General features: G+C 39.5%; 1 protein-coding gene across 4 annotated transcripts in view; it reads left to right on the forward strand.

Annotated features, from left to right (window-relative positions):
* Window positions 1-22,486, forward strand: part of bean1 (brain expressed, associated with NEDD4, 1) — a 40,246-nt gene that overhangs the window by 13,371 nt on the left and 4,389 nt on the right. For 2 of the 4 annotated variants that reach the window (XM_034897872.1, XM_034897873.1), the window contains exons 3-4: window positions 15,688-15,894; window positions 16,745-16,886. In XM_034897872.1, the coding sequence (XP_034753763.1) occupies window positions 15,688-15,894; window positions 16,745-16,886 (349 nt within the window). The remainder of the gene's footprint in view (window positions 1-15,687; window positions 15,895-16,744; window positions 16,887-22,486) is intronic. The other 2 variants (XM_034897874.1, XM_034897875.1) reach the window with 1 other exon arrangement.

Consider the following 22,486-nt stretch of genomic DNA (forward strand, 5'->3'; position numbering starts at 1 on the left):
TCATTTATTCGTCAGGTTTTCATTTGTAAAGAGAACAAATTCTTTCTGCCATTAACCAACATTTTTCGGCTTGTTAAATCAAAATGACGTGACCATTTCACGAACTGCCATGGGACCGAGTTTACTAAAAGACATTGCATAACTTCTGCTACTGTGTGTTTATGTAAATAAAGGTACACCTACATGTTGCCTATTGCAGCATACGCCGGTTTATTACTATTATGCATAGACCGTTAATATATATACGGTCTATGCTATTATGACTACAGCATATGTCAAGGATGTATAAATGAAATAAACTTTAGCTGGAGACTAATTTACTACGGTAATACTGTTGACCACATCAGTAATCTCTTTCCATTCTCAATTCTTCCAACAGCCTAATACCGGTTTTTAGGCCAAATAGGACACATGTTACTGCAAATGAACCTGAGATGTCAAGGTTTCAATCTCCACCTCTGAAAAGTGTGTTAGCAGGATTACATCTCGCCATGTTGCTGCACTATTCTTGCGCTCTGATTGGTGCGATACGAACGTTTCATGAATCCCACGTGACACCTGTTGTAAGATGGTTTCTACGTTTCTACTAGGTTGATAAATGTGATGGTACTCAAGTCCGGAGTTACTGCTTTCTGCCTTCTTGTCAGTTGTTTTTGCTGAGAAAACAGGGTGTAACAAGGTGAACCAAGATGAAAGGACAAGCAAGTCCACTTCAGCTGAATGTGACAGGCTGAGACAGCTGTCAATCAGGATGAAACATGTCCAACAGAAAAGACAGACAGGAGGTGGCAGTGTGAACAGTTTCCACATTTAACCAGCTGTCATTATTTTATTGCAGACAGGTCCAGGAAACCGCCCTTTGTCTCACAGTTTCTGAAACATTTAAAACCATAGAAGTAAAATTTGCTACTTCAAATACTGTACATATAGAAAATACATACAGTATATTCTGTTTTATTAGCCCAGCTGTTCTTTGTGAGTTGAGACAAAGGAGAGGAGCAGGGGACAGGTGTTGTGTTGTGAGTTGTTACGAGGTGAGATGGCAACAGGAGATTGGTCACATTGTCCCCAAATACATCTGAGCCACACACTCTCTAGTGAAATAAGTAATCACAGCTTATTCCCTGAATTTCAGCAGATGGCCTCAGTGGAAATGGTCAAGTGGGTACATGTATGTTTACACACAGCTCACTGTGTGTGTGTCTGTGTGTATACTGTTTGTGTGTGTGTATACACACTTTGTGTGTAGATGTGTGTCTGCACAGTCTTTATTAACCAATCATAGCTGGATTTACAGTGCTCCGAGACCATTTCTGGTTGAATCAATGAGGCTCAATCGGATCACCATCTTACCAATCAGCATGGAGGTTTCATGAGCATTGACCAATCATAGCTTGATCTGCAGAGTTTATTGATCAATCACACCTGTCTTTACAGAGATTGCTGACCAATCATTGAAGTATATACTGCAGTCATTCCCAGGATTTCTTTTCGGTTCAGTTTAACACTGAGTTTCTATGATTTATAGTTGCATTGTTTTAGACATCATTCATTTATACAAGTTTTTCTGTAACTCTGTGCATTGACACAATCAGACCCATTAAACTAGCCCGGCTTTCAATGCGCTTGCTTAATAAAATATTCTTCTCCATATTTAATATAGAAGTAGCTCTGTGACATGTTTAGAGTAGCTGATCACAAGCTCTGGAAGTAGGGGGGAATTGCCAGACTATATTTCTGTCTGAGGTGACTTCTAACTACTCCAGAGCTGTCTCATTTGTAACGTGGGTTGAACCCATTTACCCTTTGTATATAACATATAAACAACAAAAAAATGAGACATTTAGCTTTAACAAAGTGCTACCATACCGTAATTATGCGCTGAGGTCACTCTCATCTCAACGCTTGGTCAGGTGCCTTTGTCGTTGATACGCTAAAGACCCCCTTTAGCTTCATATAACATGCGCTTGGTCGGGACTATTTGCGTCCCTTGTGACGCTGTTAGGTTAAGGGAAAGGTTGTGGGTGCGCTTACTGTTCCCTGACACGCGGCAATAACGGGGTTTTAGTTGCATCAGATTCGGACAGCCACTGCCCAAACGTCTGTATTTCATGTGTTTGGAGTGAGAATGGGTTGAAGCAGCGGAGGTTTGGCAGCTAAAACGTGACATGCACCTCAGACCCACAAACAATTCAAAATTCCATTCAAAATTTCACACATGCATCCAAAGTACAACCAGGCAACAAGTGCAACCAGGCAGGCTATTTATCTTATCAAGCGAGACCTATCCAGGCATACATTTATACATTGAAGGGTTTTTTGTAGGGAGTTTTTCACATGCTGAACAGATTTTAAAGCCCCTTGAGGCAAAATTTGTGATCTGTGATACTGTTTGTTTACAGAATAAATCACATAATACAGTACAAGCAAGAAAGACATTTTAGACTGAAGCCTCCTTCCTTTTCAATTCATGAGTGTTAACGTCACCAGAATTAGAGAGTCAACAGTTGCTTTATGGAGATTAACAATCTGAATAAACAACAACAACAACAACAACAACAACAAGGGATGGTGGGAGCTGAACGAGTGAGGAAAGGAGTGGATGATTAAATGAGGGGAAGGCAGGAATGTGGGCCAGCAGGGTGTGATAATCTGTCTCTCTGCCATCTATCCCACATGGGGGAGAGAGAGAGATTGAGTGGATGTATGATGTATTGTGACCCATATTCAAACACACAGTGATATTTTGTGACCCACATACTATCTAAACACACATCCCAATTTAATACTAATATGTAAATGTGCTGTGTTTATATAGCTCTTTTCTAGTCTTAACGACTACTCAAAGCGCTTTTACATCATACAGGAAACATTCACCACTCACACACATTCATACACTGTGGCCGAGGCTGCCCAACAAGGTGCCACCTGCTCATCAGATAAACACTCACACACATTCACACTCCGATGCGTAGTGTGAATGTGTGTCACATTAGGAATGTATGCACCATTGTACCTTAGAACACCACTGCAATATTGACTGTTACATGAATGCAGTCCACTTACAGTGGTATTATTTTCTAGTCGACCACTCCAACACCAAACACATTTATAGTGGCCTCCATATGGCCTCGGCCACCATAAATGTGTTTCTGATTGGTAGACGACCGCTCTACCCCCTGAGCCACAGTCGAACAATGACGTCCGAAATACCACCCTAACTTTTCCCCTTTTCTTTGCACAGTGTGACGCAAGTACAGTGTAATTTTCCCTACATTACAACGTCTGTGAGATGTGTTTAACACCTGGATCAAATCCAACGCCTTAACCACACAGGACATCACAGCTAGCTGATAATGTTGACAACTACATTGTGGATGGAGGCCAGTATACTATTCATACTAAACATCCTAACAGCTCAGAGGAGGACACTGAATATTCTTTATTTATTCACTGACTGTGACAACTGTTTATTTACACCTACAGATGTTCATTTACAATCTAGGGCGGGTTTAAAAAACCTTTGAATTAAATTGTTTACTCAGTGTATTAAATAAATGGGAAAACAAGTATTCTATTATGAATATCAGTAAATACCTGCTATTCATAATAGAATATTGTGTATATATATATATATATATATATATATATATATATATATATATATATATATATATATATATATATAAATTATAAAACATTTGTATGTAATTGCTGTCAATATACTGTATGCAACTTTGATTCCGGGAGTCAGCAAAGTGTGTGGCTGGTCTCGCCTTCTCCATTGTCACTCAGTTCATACCACAGCATCTGTCCCTCATCTTGATGAGTTGTCAACCTTGAAACAGCATGGAGTCTGAGGCTAAAGGAACCAATGTGGAAACAACCAATTGCGAGGTCTTGTAAATATGTCTTAGGTTTACCTTGCTAGAGGCCCCTGATTTTACATTGTGCTTTGCAATATCATTGCTGCTATGACTCCTTTGTGATGTTGCTGGACACATCCAGTATATAGCCACCACCGGCTCTGCTGGCCAGTCTACAGTAAATGATAGACTACACACTAATACATACTTAATAGTCCATTCCCTTTAAATGAATACTGTCTTCTTCCACAGATATTTAATTACACCCTAAAATCAATCACAAACTTAAATGGTGTTAAAGGCAGGAATTACAGAGCAGTCTATAGAGCCATTTTCATACATGGAATACATAACATAGCTGCTTTTTCATGTCATGGCTTATTGTCATTCAGGCATGTAATTGCATGTATTTTTTTATGTTTTCTGACATGACAGGACAAATATGGAGAAATATCCAATGTTTGCACAATACTTAGCACCTACAAGAGAGGTTAAAATGGAACTCGTTTAATTCCTACTTGCTCACATGCTGTGATAAATCCATGTCATCGATCACATAAATAACAGTCTGTCTTCCTCAAAAGTGCCCGACAAACGTCCTGTTCTAATATGGAGAGGAAGTATACCAGACCTGAACTGAGCAAAGACAGATCTGGTGGTTATTTGCAATGCAAAAAAGTAGGAATAAGTTAACTCGATGCACAAGACAAAGTAAGTTCCATTCATGTGCAATTTATCATAAGAGCCGGTTTAACTTCCGAGAGCCGCTACTCCAGACTCCAGACTCCTTCAGACTCTCGTTCAGCGTGCACCCAGCCAAGTAACGAGTCATTTATGAGCACACACCCACTATCAGCTATGGACTCTAACAAGAGACTCCAACAATAATGTTATGATATTAGTGATTTCAAGAAATGTAAATGGACTATTGTTATATAGCACTTTTCTAGTCTTAACTACATAGTACTTTCACATAGTACAGCAACCATTCACACATTCCCATACATTCACCACACTGTGGCCGAGGCTGCTGTACAAGGTATCACCTGCTCTTCACACAAATTTACACGCAGCATCGGGGGTAACTCAGGGTTCAGTGTCTCGAGATGGGACTGCAGGGCCAGGGATCAAACCACCAACTTTCCGAGTGGCAGGTGACTGCTCTATCACTGAGTCACAGCAGTAGTGGGCAGGGGTGAATAAAATATCAAGGCGAAGCAGGGGCTGGCCCAGCAAGGACTCCAACAGAAAGGATCCAATTATGCTACGGAGCGGTTCCATAGGTAGTTGTCATCTTCTAAACGTTCAACTGTGCAGAGTCAGAGGTGATGATGAAGAGATCACACTCTTTTCCCTTTCCTTCTGTTGGAATTTAAAACTCCAGTGGGTTTCTGAGGACTGTTGTTAATTGCTCCTCAGATCTCTGCAGGGTAAATCCAGACAGCTAGCTAGACTATCTGTCCAATCTTAGCTTTCTGTTGCACAACTAAAACAACTTTTGAATGTACACATGTGCCACCAAAACAAGGCTAGTGGCTCTGTCAGGAGCTTAGCACCGCCCAAGACGATTGTGATTGTTTTTTATAGAAATACCAATAAATCAGAGCAGATTTCTCTCCCATCCTAGATACTGTGTGGACTAGCCAGACTACCAGCTAGGCTAACAAGCCCGGTTAGCTTAGCACATTTGTAACAGTAGGTGAGCCAAAAGAGTCGGTCATGAATCGTGTCGCTAACGGTGGGGGAATGACACAAACAGGGTTACGTTCTCGGAACGAGTACAGGTGTACTCCAGGAACCAGAAACATCACTGATTACTGATTTTCAGCCTGGCTTACTCTTAAAAGCGGAGGAGAATATTTCAACCACCATTGGTGTGAGGGTTTTTACTGTGCGTTTGGGTCCTCGTCTTTTTCTCCTCCTAGTTTGTTTGCTCCAGTGGTAATGCGACATGAAGGTTTAATGGGCAATATCCTCCCATCTCCAAACATGAAAGCCCTCCTGGCATCGGTTCAATACAACAACAGGAAGGATCAGAGAGAGTAGAGGAAGGGGAATAGCAAGACATCAGTGAAAGACAGAGGATGAGTAAGACAGGAGGATGTGCGTTTGACAGAGTCAGGTCCACTTTCAGCCCCCTGTTGTCCTTAGACCAGGCTGTAGGAAGGTTGTAGCTTTTCTAGCACAAGTGAGACAACTACATCTGTTGCAAACATACAGTAAATGCCTTGCATATTTTACCTGAAAACCTTCTAAAACTCCAGCTTTGGTGTAAAACATTTTAACTAATGTTATAATCAGTACAACTTTGCAAAATGGTGGTATTTAGGAAAACTCTAATTTTCTCTTCATCATTCATCATTCAAACCATGAGTGTGCAGTAGTTCCCTCCTCCTTATCCCTGCATATTCAATTGAAACCATCATGGTTTTACAAGAGACTTTCTGAAAGGGATATTTTTAGTGTTAGAACAGCTCATGTGACAGAAAAGGAGGGACAACAATGTTTCCGCAGGCAGTGGAATATCACTGGCATCCTGAGGGGTACTCAGATACTGGAGGCTGCCGCTGCTGCTGCTGAACACACACTTTAAAAAACATTAAAGTATTGAGGACTTTATTCTCATAAACAAACATTACTGGAAGAACATTCATGAATTTAATTGTTTGTTCTCATTGAGCCATCATTTGATCATTATTGACAACTTAAACATTCAGCAGATAGTATTATTCCAAGCAAAATAGTAAGGGTGAGCAAGACAAGACCCACTATTTATATTTTTAGTTAAGAGTTAAGAAAAAAACCTGAAAAAACAAAACACAAATTGAAAAAACTCTTCTCCCGGAAGCTCACATTGTCTCTTACAACCACCAATAAGTAATCCAAACTACGTCCTATTATTTTAGTTCTAATGTCTAAGTGTGATATTGTAATGGGAGAAAAAAAACGCCCGCTGAGAGGTTAATTAGCGCCTGTTTTGGCTGATGCAAATCCAGCTTGGGCCCAGTTCAGTTGCAATCTGAGGTTTTTTTAATTCTTCAGAATACCAGCAGTGTCCTGCGCTGCAGTAGTACACACATTAAATCATCTCAAGTCTACCAAACAATGAAGAACATTTGGCGCATGTAAAGACGCTCGCTGCCAACTTTCTATACTTGAATGCAGAGATAAATCCGCTCCTCACAGCATTTTTTTTTATTCATAGCCTTCTGTCCAGCCTATTGCAAATAGCAAAAAAACAAACAATGTGTGGTATACAAAAGTTCTTGGCCTCATGACAGACTAAACAAACCAGCCAACCAGTCCTACAGGCCAACCAGCCACTGAGCCTGGGCCTTGATTCCAACATATTCACACAAAATAGGAAACTTCAGACATACAGTACACCAGCTGTAAGGAATCCCTCTATCACCATTAGTTCCTATGTGGTGCGAGTAGACAGTCCTGAAGGACAACAAAAGGTACAGAAATCAAATGGTAAGATGTTGAAAGGACACCAACTGTCAGGTGCCAAGAAGAGAGAAACAAAGAAAAAGGTGCTGATCAGGAATATAACGTAAAACAAAGTGTTATGGTAAAGAAAGGTAATGATTCAGCTTCTTTAACTGTATCGTGGAGCAACAATTAAACATATACCACATATTTAAATCTTAAAATTAATGCACCAGTAAGAATCTATAGTGTTACCATAGCATAGTCAAATGTCTTTATATATATATATATATATATATATAATATAATATAAAAAAAATTCCAAGACACCAAATATCTTTTAAGAAGTCCCTCAGTGTAAAATTGTTTTGTTGCAGTAACAATGCTCGGGGCCCTCAGGGTCCACCACAAGATAAAGAGTCTAGAAATGAAACATTGCACTACCAGGTGCAGACCGGCCCTCCGTTCATGACTAATACTCTCCCAGAGTCAGGAAACGGGCAGAAAACATCACAGCAGACCCATCTCACCCCAGACACAACCTGTGCCAGCTTCTCCTCTCTGGTGGGCGCTACAGAGCACTGTACACCAAAACCAAGAGAGTCAAGAACAGTTTCTACCCACAAGCCATCACTCTAAAGAACAGCAGACATCTTACCCACATTGTCAGGTTCAATTCTGTGCAATAACGTATTATTCCACTTATTTAGTATTTATTCATCATTCTCATGTCTCCCTTATTATTTATTATTTACTATTTACTCATCATATGCATTCTCATATCTCACTTATTATATATTCATCATTCTCAATCCTTATTCTAGAACTGTTCACACTGTTCATATTGTAATGAAATAACATAATACTATTTATGCCAGCATCCTTTGCACAATGCTCCACATTTAAATAATTTGTATTGCTCTCTTCAATGCACTCATTGTCTCTACATTGCTTCAGTTTAGATTATGTATAAATTAGTGTGTGAGTATATTGTTTGGTTGATTCGTATGTGTAAGTGCATTGTGAGCAACAATGTTCCAGAGGAAAAGTTCTTCGTATGTGTTCTCATAACTGGCAAATAAAGCTGATCTGATTCTGAAGACATCTTGTCTTTAAAAAAATCAAAAATAAACATTTTGAGAAATGACTGCATGCTGTGGCGGAGATGTTTTCAATATCACTTTGGCTGATTGTCTTAGAACACCAGCTGTGTGGTCAGACATTTGCAATGATGTTAATGCATCCTAATGAGCATCCCTGGCCTGCATCGGTACAGATTGTTATGTGCAACCGGCTTGATTAGCCTTTAGTGTCAAATGTGATAAATGTTTTCATTGAGGTAATTAGTGGTCCACTAGATTTGGTCCACTTTAAAACAACTTACTTTAACAGAGACATTCAATGAGCAACTTCTTATCTTTTGCATATAAATATTTGTTTTGCACCATAATTTGCATACAGTAAACACATTGACAACATGTTGACATCTCTATTGTTTTTATAGCATGATTGTGGGTTTAGGTTATAGTTTTGGCTTTCTGTAAAATCAGGATCCACAGCATGTTACTGTATACAGTTGGGTAGTAAATAAACAAAAAGAAAAATATCCAAGGCGACCTTAATGTTGGCAATAATTACAAAATAGTATACAAATCTTACTCACTGCTAAATGGACAATAGGTCCATGAGGCAGTCCCCAATTGTAACAACAACTAGTTGTAGTTTGAAGGTTTGGTTTAGACATTATATCCTAATAAAGACCCAATTCAGCCTAATATGTAAATACAAACTAAAGTTGCCATGAATTGGAATTTAAATATGGCGCCAATGTTTTTAGTTCTACAGTCAAGTCTAATTTTTCTTTCTTTTTTTTTAACACATATAGCTAACAGTTTGTATTGTTTTCATTTCTACTATGCAGATCATTCTTAATGACTAGGCCAGTGTACAAACAGAGACTGAAGAGTGTCCTGACCTTAAAGAAGAAGCTAGAGGAAGTCCAGAAGGAATGTGTGTGTGTGTGTGTATGTAAATTTTATGTATATACGTACAGTAAATATGTGTGTTTGTGTGTGTGTGTGTATATGTGTGTGGGAGGCTTGCAGTTCAGCTGTCAACTATCAAAAGAGAAAAGTCTGTAGTGGTTTGTTGGGTTGAATTTTCCATGACTACTGAAGCGCTGTGTAAAGGAATACGGAGATGGAAGGATGAAGTGTTAAAAGAAAAAAAGTAAAACTGATTGAGGGAGGATGACTGAAAGAGGACAGGGCAGATGATAGTTGGGTGGATTAATGATAATAGCTTGGCTCATTTTGAAATTGTAGACCTTTTGTTAGACTTTTTAAGACCCTGTGGAAACCCTGTTATTTCATTTTATCCCCCACTAAAAATCAACGTTGATGCTGCTGTTGCTAAAGTTAAGATTGTTTGTCGTGCTTTATTGAGCGTCCTGCTCGGAGGAACTCTTTCTACATCAATGTCCGTGGTTGTAGAAGTCAGCCAGTGCTATAGTATGTTTCATATTGAAGAGAAGGCGGTTGTAACTCAGAATGACAAGATGTCAGATTGAATCTGAGTGGTTGCTTGATGCTTCTGTATAATGTATGCAGCTAATGTACAAAGTGTAGCAGCGTACGCAGCAGCAGTCAATATCACAGGCTCTTAACCTTTATAGCTTATGACACCCAAAAATAAATGACTGCTAGTGACTCTCCAATCTGCATGGACACACACACACACCCACACACCTCTTAAATAGCTTTGTCTTCCCCTATTCGTTTGTCTCTCTTGATTTCATATTGCAGGACAACTACCAGATGTAACTTTTTATGCCAAAACATACATTCCTCAAAAAGGAAAGCTAAGGCGGTGCTAAGCGCTCTAGGGACCCACGGCACCTCTTCAAAATAGCCTCAAGAAGGGTCTTGTTTTGGTGGAACATGTATGTTCAAATGTTGTTTTAGTCATGTGTGAGCAAAATCCAGCGGAATTTCCATCGGCAACGGAGCAATCCCAGAAGTCGAACGTCAAGGATGTAGAGCCGCAGAAATCCAATCTCAGAACCCATTAGCCATCACCAAACACCTATTTAGCTTCTTTTTAAAAGTTTTTTATCTGCATTCATATGCAGAAATCCGTTTATAGATATTAGTCAAAATGTGGTGGGGACAAACATTCTACCGGTTCATTTCCGTTACTCTTTTCACCTCCGGCCAAAATGGGTTTTCTCAGGAGAGTTATTGGCGTCTCTCTTAGAGTTAGTGGGAGAAGCTCAGTCACATGTGACAGATCATATCTCTGGCCTGGGAACACCTCGGTACTCCCAGTCAGAGCTGGTTCAAGTGGCTCGGCTCCTGCTGGAGTTACTGCCCCCGCCAACCGAAGCAGATGGCGTTGGATGGATGGTTGTCTGGACCCAAAGCACCTACAAAATATATCAACTCGGACTTTTAAACAATGACCTATGCACGGGAGGAAGAGGAAGTCTTTGTCCAGATATCCAACGGCTTCACCGTAACCCACAAAATATTGGCCGTTGCCTCCAGAGGCTGAACATCAGACTTATAATTGATATGACTGATTATTTTTCATTGATTTGTCAAAGAACTGTACTATATAGTGACTTGCATAAGTTCACACACCCATGCTAAAGTTGATAAAAAAAGAGGATTAAAAAAATATCTTTTGGAAATTTATATAAATGCCTTAATTAAAAAAAAAAGAAGGAAAATCCAACCATTTAAGGACACCAATTTTCTTTGTAAACGAATAAAGTATTGTAAATAAATAAATGTTCTTCCTTAAAATACAGGGGGCATAAGTATACACCCCCCATATGTTAAATTCCCATAGAGGCAGGCACATTTTAACTTTTAAAGGCCAGTTATTTCATGAATCAGGATACTATGCATCCTGATAAAGTTCCCTTGGCCTTTGGAATTAAAATAACCCCCCATCATCACATACCCTTCACCACACAGAGATTGGCTTTGTGTTATTTCAGTTAGCCTAATAGCTGGTTTAATTTGCATTGAGAGATGATCTTATATATAAACTACTATAATGCTTGACAGCGAAGGTTCGGGAGGTAACGTCATGACCTTGGCAGCTGCAATCACCTCATGGCACACTGTAAGTCTGCTTTCATTATCTTGGGGATAAAGTCAAATTGCAACTGTTATGCTCTCAGCCAGTAGAAAACAACTTGTTACTGTGAAAATACAAACGCAAAACAATGAAAACAACTTTAACCTCATGCACGTTTAATGGCAGTAAATCAGCCCCAGAAGCTCAGCTCAGGGCAGGTGTCAACATCGGGATTATGAAGTGGCTTTCTGTGTCAAACTTGAATATACAGTTTGGGAGGTGGGTGTGTGTTGAATTGTAAGCATTAGTGACAAGCTGTCAAAGTGAGTTACTGCTCTTGCTGTTTCATTATATGTATGAACATATACCATATACTCCCCTACACACAGCAGTAGCCAAATGGTGTAGACGTCATTGTGTGTTTCTCATACAGAAGACCTGCAAGCACAAGCCCTGAGCTGCTGTGCTTTTGAGCAAAGACAATGTGCAAAAGCCTGGGTCTGACCAAGGTTTCTGCCTAAAAGGAAGTTTTTCCTCGCCACTGTCGCACTTGCTTGCTCTGTAGGAAACTACTGGAACTGTTGGGTCCTTGTGGATTCTGGAGTGTTGTCTAGACCTACTCTATCTGTAGTGTCTTGAGATATCTCTTGTTGTGATTTGATACTATAAATGAAATTGAATTGAAATTGAATTAGCTCATCAAATACACTCTCCAAGATGGTGGCAAGCTATAAACCAAAAAATCCATTGAGGATCATGAGTATAATGTCACAGGCCATATTGTATGTCAATGATTTCCAACGCCCCTCCCAGCTTTATACTGTAGGTCCTGTTCTACTCTGTCAATAGAAAACCTTGGTTACCTTTGTTACATAATACCGACATCGACGACTTGCTACACTATAGTCCACAAAAGATTTATACAATGTTCTAATGTTGGATGTCTAATGTTGGATTAAGAATCATAGGTTTCTTGTTAACATGCTTCTCTGTTTATTTACACAGATTTATTTCATGGGGCATGTAGGGTTAATTCTTTTTACGCTCAGAGACTCATAGTACACACACACACACACACACACAAACACAGACACACACACAGACACACACACACACACACACACACACACACACACACACACAATTTCTCTTCTCTTTCTCTCTGCAGCTGGGTCCTGTTCCCTCAGGGTTTTGAAATATAACACTATCACCATTTCTCTCCCTCTCTCTTTCTATCTCCAAATCATTGTGTGTGCCTCTTCTCTCTACCATCCCTCCACTCATTTTGTCTCTCCTCCTCTGTCTTAAATCACACAGAAGTGGAGGGGACAAAATATATTTGCTGGCCAGTTTTGCTGGTGGCCTTATAGGACAGTGAGGTCATACAGCCACACTAAGAAGAAGTGAGTAGCCGTAAGAAAATAGAAAGTAGCATTAGGTTGAATCATGCTTGAAATGTGACTGGCTAATATCTCCTTATAGAAGTTTGCAGTTTCCAAAATACTTTATTTAAAAACAACAAATGTGATCCTCATGGTTGCACTATAAGAAAAGTCATAGGTCCCTCAATGTCAATAGAATTCATCCTCTGGGGAACATGAAAGACTTGCAACATTTTGTGATCATCTGGTAAGAATCTGATAAAGTATTTCAGTCTGGACCGAAGTGGTGGACTGACTGACATCGGCATCCCTAGAGCCTGATTAGCAAAGCTACCAAAATTATTATGAGTTTGTCTGTTGCGTGTGTGTTTGTTGCGTGTGTGTGTGTGTGTGTGTCTTAGTGTGACAAAGGGAGTGAGGTCTATGTGAATCTGAATCTGTGTTATTATGGATTTCCTTCTGAGTTCTCTTTGGAGAGGACAGGAAAAAAATGTGTGGGGTTCATGAGGAAGACATGAGAAGCAAAATGAAGACAAATCATGTTAGGAGAGCGAGTAAGAGGAGACAAAGAAGTGTGTGAGAGAGGAGACGTTACTGAGAGAGGAGAGAGGTCTGCTGGGAATCGTTTGGGGTGAGAGAACATTTTCCTCTTCTCGGGAATCTGTGTGAAACCAATTTACTGTAGACAACAGAATTACAGACGCAGACGTTCTCGGGGGAAAAGAAACCAGAATTGAGCAATAGAGAAGAACTGAAAGACTGAAATGAAAATAATATTGGGTATGATTTGATTGTTTCTCCTGCTTTATATTCAGTGCAGTGATAGACAAAAAGAGAGAAATGTCTTCAAACTTAAAGGACGCAGTCCCCCTTTGGGTTAGTCAGTGGCCAAAAGGACTTTGGTTTTGTCACACTGTTGTTGCCTCCCCCCGTATTTAAGTTGGTGAATTTAAAAAAAGGCTGGAATTTAGAGAGAATTTCTTGATACCCGTGTGTGTTTTAGCAATCCAATTCATTGTGTAAATGCTAACCATCTTTTTAAAAGTGCTTAGCAACTTTGTTTTATTCTTCTTATTATGTTTTGCACTACGAGAATCAGGTAGATGCTTCACTGTCTTGTTGTTTTATCCAATGACAATAAAGAGACTTGAATTCGCCAAGAAAATTATGGTCAAACTGGATCTATAGTGTCTTAGTTATCAAGACAGATCAATAGATCCAATAATTAGTTCAACTGTGTTACATTAAGTACATTATTGAAAATTAAAGGCAGATTTTGATCATTTATTTCCTGTTTTAATGTAATGCAGCACCAAGAACCCGTTCTGTTCGTAGTAAAAAACTTTTTAAAAGTTTTTTTAAGTTCTTAATTTTAGTTCTGACTGCAAATCCATTCACACAATACTTGAATGCAGTGGATGCATTGAACATTTTAGGAAAACAAGTCGCACATACATGATACATACATGCAATAAAGAAACCAATATAAATACAAATTAAATGTAGAATTTTGTAGAATTTTTGTTGTGGAATTTTTGTTGTGGAATTTTTGTTGTGGAATTTTTGTTGTAGAATTGACAATCTGGCAGGAAGAGTGAAAATGGGCCGATTATACTGCAGGGATGAGAGGAAAGTAACAACAGGTGAGCAGGTGAATGTAAGGCAGCTGTCGGATGAATGGAGAACATGGAGGCTGCTGGGGCAGTGAGGATGGGGCTGAAGGGAGGGACAAAGACGACTGGGTGACAACTAACTTTTTTCCACTTAAATGATGCACCTTCTGATTCTTCATAGTGATGAGTAAACATCAGGTTTGTGTCACAAACAATAGACTTATACAGTAGAGGGCATTTCTGTAAAAACAGCATGGGAAACAGCTGTGACGTGAATAAAGACAGACGGCTCCAGAGTGATTGGCAGTCACACGGATAAGGAAGTAGACACACACACAGGGAGAGGAGAGGCAGGCAGAGAAAACAGACGGATGAGACATTAAACAGAAATGGAGAGGAACAGGATCGTTCTGTAATCTAATGCTTATGGTGATGACTCTGTGTGTGTGTGTGTGTGTGTGTGTGTGTGTGTGTGTGTGTGTGTGTATTCACTCTAGCTCTAATTATCTGTCACACACTGAAATGGAATAAGTCCTTAGGGAAAGAGAGCAAGGAAGACGTGCAAAGAGAAGAAGAAGTAGAGAAAAGGCGGAGGGGGTACGGATTGTACAGGGCATGACAACAGTTATGTAACGCAACCTTTGCTGTACTACTGTCATAAGGCCAGACAGACAGACAGACAGATGGATGGTTCATTTGTTTATTAATGTGTTTGATTTGTATTGATTTATCTATGGAGTCACTTCATGCCCTCCACAAATGCCAGGGCATTAAAGGTCCCATGACATGGTGCTTCTTGGATGCTTTTATATAGACCTTAGTGGTCCCCTAATACTGTATCTAAAAGTCCCTTTCCCGAAATTCAGGCTTAGTGCAGAATTACAGGCAATAAAGCCAGTCCCACAATGAGCTTTCCTCAGGAAGTGCTATTTCTGTGTCTGTAGCTATTGAGGAGGAAGAGGGTGGGGGGTGAGGGTGGAAAGCTCATTTGAAAGCCGTGATGTCTCTCTCTTTCTTTGGGTGGGCAAAGCAGAGAAAGGGGACGTAACCTTGCTCCTTGTGACGCTCTGGGACAGATTTGGCAGTCACTTAACGGAAAGCTGAATTAGTTCTGAATATTTTGATGTTAAACACATGGGGATCTGTTTTATGCACATACCTTAAAATGGTAAATTTAAGGAGAAATGTGAAAATGCCCTTAGAACTTTGACTTAGGAACATCAATGTTCACAAACACAGAAACAAACAAACACACACTCTAACCTACTAACTAACCTCGTCTAATCCTGACCTCCTTCTCCCTCCCAGCAGTGAGCTCCAACCAGAGCCATGGGGAGTACCCAGACTGCCGGAGTGAGAGGGAGTCGGGAGGGGAGGCGTCTCTCCTGGTGTCTCCGCTGGTGGTGGCGGGGATTGTTATAGGTCTGGTCCTCTTCCTCTCCTGCATCACCATCATCGTTGGCAGCCTGCGCAAAGACAGTCGACTCCGAAACCCACACCTCCGAGCTAGTTACGGTCAGTCTGCATCTGAAACTTTTAAATTTCTGACCAACTGACCGCGATGGATCATTGAGGTGTCTAAGGTGGTAGGGGATATAGTAACACACTTTATGAAGTCTATAAATGAATCACAAAATGAAGTAATTTGCAAAATGATCTGTTAGGTTAAGAAATGTAAGGCCCATTTTTTAGGATCTTTCTTGTGTGGGGGCTTCAAATAACTTAAATAATAATTCCCCTACACATTTTTCTTGGTCATGTTAGTCTGAAATTCCCTACACACCTATATACACACCTATATATATATATATATATATATATATATATATATATATATATATATATATATATATATATATATATATATATATATATTTAGCCATATATTTCAGTAGGTTTTTATATATATTTTAAGACAGACAGCAAATATTAAACTATAAATACTGCCAGAAAAACAACAACAACTAATGACCTAATCCATTTATTGTCTGTTGAATCTTGTTGAATTTGAAGATGTGCAAACGTTTGCAAAAATTGCATCCATCAGATCAGTTGTTGCACTGCTACTAGATGTATTTACTAAAAGGATAAAACTAGAGAAAGGGGGTAGGACCTGATAAGTTTGTTTATGAACTTCTTCCTACTCCTTTTTATACAGGGGATTTTTTTATTTGAATCATTTTGGAAGATTGTGCTGAGAATTACATGACCTTACTTATCTGTTTTATTTTTTATTTTTTTATTTTCATGTTCAAAATAAACTACTACTACTACTACTACTACTACTAGTACTACTACTACCACCACCACCAAAATATTAATTCTCCGTTGAAATGTGGCTTCAGCTTAACGTCTGTCTCTGCAGGTCTGGATGGTTTTTCCTATGGAGGTTCAGTAGGAGAACTGAGATCTACCTGTTTAGAAGACTTTCCTCCTGGTTTAGACTTTGATTCATACAGAGAGACTCTGTCACAGGTCAACAACCTGTACCCCGACTCACCGCCACGGTAAGTACTGGAATAATGGTTTCGTTCATGTATTCAGACACAAAATCCTGTTTAAAGGGAAAAGTTTAACATCTGTTTGCTTTCTTGCCGAGACTCAAATGAACAAGCCGTTACTACTTCTAACATGTCACATACTGACGCTTGGTCAGTGGCCCTCAGCGTAAGATACTGAAGCACAGGGGCCCCAAAAGTGTCTGCATAGGACATACTGCGTAGAAAAACTGCTTGGTGATTTTAAACCCTTTTCAGAAGGGGCTCAACAATAAATTTAATCTCATCCCCTCTTAAGATTATAATGATAAAAACAACCAATTTTGGTGCTTCACATTAGTGCAAGAGTTTGTGAAGTTGTCAGGTTAAAATAGCCCCACATCATCAGATACCCTTCACCATACATAGAGATAGGCATCGACTACTGTCCATAAAATCTTCTCTCAATGCAAATCAAACCGGCTATTAAGTTAACTGAAATTAAACCATGCCAATCTCTAGGTGTGGTGAAGGGTATGGGATGATATGGGGCTAGTTTAATTCTTAAGGCCAAGGGAACTTTATCAGGTTGCATAGTATCCTGATTCATGAAATAACTGGCCTTTAAAAATAAAAATGTGCCTGCTTCTGTGGGAATTTAACACAGGGGTGTATACAGTACTTATCACAGTTTTTTTTAATTAAGGCATTAAAGATCAATTTCCAAAAGAGGTTTTTTTATTCCTCTTTTTAATCAACTCTAGCATGGGTGTGTAAACTTTCTCAAGGCAGTGTACATCATTTTAAACTCACAGGCTACGCTCATTGTTGTACATTTTAATATCACTTGACTGCAGCCGTTCTAGATCCAGTTACACTTGTCGTTTTCTTGAGCATACATATATTTTTTACTTCATGTGAGCAAAAGTATTCAGAAAAAGAATTTAAATCAAAAGAACATATCAAGACTGGGCTGTTCTCAACCACAACTAGCTACAGTGCGTTTAAACAAGCAAGTAGACCACTCCTCCTTTTGCCAATTAGCCTGTGTCAAATCTAAAACATAACTGACCATTCTGCCCGTGTCCCCCACTGTTCTCTGTCCACTTGGCTTGACCCTTCCTTGGTGGTAATTCATTTATTAGGGAGCACTGCTACCTTTGGTGACCTTTGTGAGGCTGCAGAAATGAGCATTTGTGTGTGCACGTGTGTGTGCACACGTGTATGTGTGTATGTGTGTCTGTTTGTGTGTGTGTGAGAGAGAGAATGAGAGAAAGAAAGAGCTCGCTAAAGGCCAATGTCATGGTGTTTTTGATCTAAATGTCAGCTGGTCTAATTGGCAACTTTAATAATTCACATACATCCCTTCCCTGCTGTGTGTGTGTGTGTGTGTGTGTGTGTTTTGTGTGTGTATGTGTTTCATCTTCTCCTTGCTCTACCTTAGAAACATTCACTCACTTAACCCAAATTAATGGATCTGAGGCTGGATAGCATCTTGTCTTTTCTATTTGTTCATTAAAAGAGTACATTACCAACGTCCCGGTCACCAGCTGCAACATTTCAAACTTAACCAACTCTTTAGCATCAATGCGAAAAAAATAAAGTAAATCCTAATTGAGGAATAGTTCTAATACTGACACCCTTAACTTTCTTTGTCATAGAAACACAGTATTCTTCTGGTTAATTTAAGAAAACCACAGGTTTATAATGTGGCCCATAGTTTTGATTATTTCTACTTAGTTTAACCATGTTTTTCCATCAACGTATAGCAGATGACTGCTGATACTCCCTTAACATTTAGCATAATAGACTTAGTTGTTACTAGTATGGAGAAAAATCTATCAAATGTGCATGTTTTGTGCTTCATCAGCCCAATAGGTAACAAAATATTGTGCATGAATTGATGAATTCCTCTGACCTTACAGCTGAACGTTTAATCAGGTCTCTACAAAGCGTGATCTTTAAATTTAACTCACGGTTAGCGAAGGCCTGATTTATCTTCCAGAACAAATAATGAGCTTGTAGATCACTAATTCACAGACTTAATTAGTTGTGTATTCTCAGAATTTTAAGCTTGAATGATATGTCTGACTGGATGTTTGCCTAAACTCAGGTTTCCATCCAAATGTAGTAAACATCTGGTATGAATTTCCTAAAAGTTGGTATAAGAAATTTGCTAATTTATAATGTAATACAACTACTCAACTACTGTCATAGAGTTGGTGGTGCTAGTTCCCCAGTCGGTCTCCATTAAAGCACTGTAGAAGAAGAGTGTGCAACAAGACCCAGTCAAACCTAAAATGGAAGATTAGTAGAAACTGATGGAAATATGGCGTTCGAGTTTATTACTGATTCCTTAATCACAGAAAAAGACATTTCTTACTACAGTTGCTCAGTTGGTTCGTTAGTAAGTTAGTTTTCTATTCTTTCTTCTATTTGTTAATGCCAAATTTTGTTATCGTCCTATCCATACTAGCACTACAACTGCACGTTACCTGGAACGAATATTGATTCAAAAAAAAATATATATATATTTTTTTTTTTTATCGATTATTGTTTTGGATGATTGGTTTACATTTTTTGTTTTATTTCATTTATTATTTCAGGACAATGCCCCTTAATGAACATGTATAGCAGTACAAGAAAAAATACAACATTGTAGCCCGAGGGCTCCATCTGTCCGTTAGTCCGGTTGAAGTTATAATAAAAAATAAAAAAATAAAAAAATATTATAATTTGGCATATAAAACAAGGAGAAACAGAGAAAAAAAACAGGACAATTCATCAGTAGGTGTTAAAATGGAGACACAATTTATTAGTATGCTCTACTTGGCCAATTCAGTACAGCAGGCAGTTAGAGGTGGTTGCACGATTCTTCAATCTCAAGCCATCATAGGTACCCACAGAACACATTCTTTAGGGCCCAATGGATTCAACACCGTGTTGTAAATTTTACATGTGGATCTGAAAATATGGGCTTGTTGCGGCCGTGCATACACCTGCACAAATATATCGGCAGTAGCCGGTTGTTGGCAGCCAGGTGGAAATATTAATATATCGCCCAACCATAGGTTGCACATTCATCATGTTGAATCTGAGGCTGAAGGTCTGTGCTGGCTGTACACTGGGGACTGAACCCAAAGCTCCTTTCATGTTTTTGTTGCTATCTTGTAACACGGACAAAGTGCATTATCATGAAAGATACATCATATGTGGAAAGGGGAGGGGGCATTAAAACTGGTCAGCAGCAGGCTTTATGTTTGCTGTGGTATTTCAATGAGGCTTGGTGTTGCAGGGTCTTAATGTGGGCCATGAAAATGTTCCCATGTATTATTACAGCTCCCACAACATGTTTGATGAATCCATTGGCGATATGAAAAATCATGAACCTTCTAATTAGCAGTACGGGACAGAAACTGTAACACAGTGTTTGTCCTCACTTCAACTTAAGCAGCAGGAACTTGAAAGTAACAATAAACACAGCATCATGAAAGGAAAAGAAAAGAAATGGAAGCTTGCTAGCTACGTCAGTGCTCTGGCAAGAAACCAGAGCGTTCTGGACAGCCTGTGTGAGAGCCGGACTCTCTGGCCTGGACGATGGGACAGCTGCACACACACACACACACACACACACACACACACACACACACACACACACACACACACACACACACACACACACACACACACACACACACACACACACACACACACACACACACAAATTTACTTTTATTGTATTTGATATGTTCCATTCTTCAAAAAACTGCAAGAAGGAGGCTGCGCACACACACAAGGATCGTCATATGATTGCAACTACCTGTTTGGTGACAGGGTACTAAACAATGACTTGTCAGCATTATAAGCAAAATGTGTGTGTGTGTCACAGATGGCCGAGGGAAACTCAGAGAACTCAGATCAACAGCTCACCTACTGAGATTGTGAACGTTACACTTCCGACACACACACACACACACACACACACACACACACAGAGAGAGAGAGAGAGAAAAGTCACACTTACGGATCAGCACGTCACCTGGGGAGACTGAAAGCTTCTGCTTCCTCTCAGGGAAAAGCTTTGGCACACAAACACATGGACACATTGTGTTCCATGATAATATTGGAGAGCAAGTAAAGGTAAACTGCTGCACAAAGTTTTGAAAGATGTGTGTTGATAGCTGGTGGGTTTTCACTGCTAAATTTTGGTTAGATTGTCGTCAAATAGCTGTAAATACAACACTGACATATTATGGCCTTATAAAGTTATCATGAACAGTGGATACAGAGCACTATTACTAGTTTTCGGGAATAGGCGCACAATGGCTTCCTTCTACAGTACGTTTAACGTAGACTGATGAAACTTGCTCCACACACAAAGCATGTCAAGACGTACAAAAAACGTTATTGGAGCCATACCCTAAACCCAACAGGAAGTCCGCCATTTACAATTAAAAGTTGGAAATTCACATGTTGTACTTTAACAAACTCCTCCTAGAGATTTCATCTGATCAACTTCAAATTTGGTCTGTGTCATCTTAAGACCTTAGAAATGAAAGCTTATGAAAAGAAAACCTTTTTGTGATAGGGCATCAGTTATGCTAGTTAACATTAGTAATTAAACCTAAATTGTCCAAAGTCCAAACTGTCTGCAAGTTTCTCTTGACAACACAGTGATTTGTTGATTATGACACAATCTTTAGCCTATTTTTACAAAATCGTCTGCTACAGAGCCGTAACATGAGATACAAGGTAATGGAGCCTTTTATACATTGTCGTGTTTCTTTAGAAATAAAAAATGCACAAATAGAGTCTTAAAACGCTCCGGTGTAAAGTTTTTCGTTGTCAAAGTGACGTAAAAATGAATAGCGGTCAATGCTAACGGCGGATGAGTGCTCCGTAGTATTAAAATGGCGCCATAGCAGCTACGCTTGGAGAGGAGAGGCTGACCCAGGGCACAGCCGTGGCGGGGCGGCCATTTTGTGCCTTTTGCCATCGAAACAGGAAGTGGGTGTAATTTGAGTTGTCCAATGGGATCAAAACTTCTCAGGAATCATAAGTGTCCAACCCTAAGTAGATCTAGAGACAGATATTTACTCAAAGTCATAGCGCCCCCTAGTTGCAATAGGAAATAGGCCTAAAAGTCAAGGTGGTATACTTTAACAAAGTCCTCCATTTCAGATCGACTTCAAATTCGGTCTGTGTCATCTAAAGACATTAACGATGAAAAGTTGTTGTTGACAAGAGTCCAGGCCTGAGGACATTAGTAGGCAAAAATGTACTTTTGGTACATTTTTGTACTGCACAAGGCCACGTTCTCCACAAAGTATCTATGCAAAAGGTTCTACAAATAAATTACCTGTTCAGCACCCTCATTGACTGATGGCAGCAGAGGTGTCAAGAATAATTAGCTCGTTGCATGTTGCAATAGTCAGTGTCACTAACAAAAGCAGGCAGAGTATTTCCAGGTCTGGATGTCTCACAGCGATTTTAACACTGAGTCAAGGAACAGTGAAAGCTGAGCAGAAATGATAGACAGAAAGGAAGAAGACTTGGACGTAACAGAGTGAAAGTGTAAGACAGAGAGAAGGTGAGAGTAGCAATGGTAGCTCAATGATTGAATCTCAGGA

Source organism: Etheostoma cragini, chromosome 17 (genome assembly GCF_013103735.1).
Source record: "Etheostoma cragini isolate CJK2018 chromosome 17, CSU_Ecrag_1.0, whole genome shotgun sequence".
NCBI lineage: Eukaryota > Metazoa > Chordata > Actinopteri > Perciformes > Percidae > Etheostoma > Etheostoma cragini.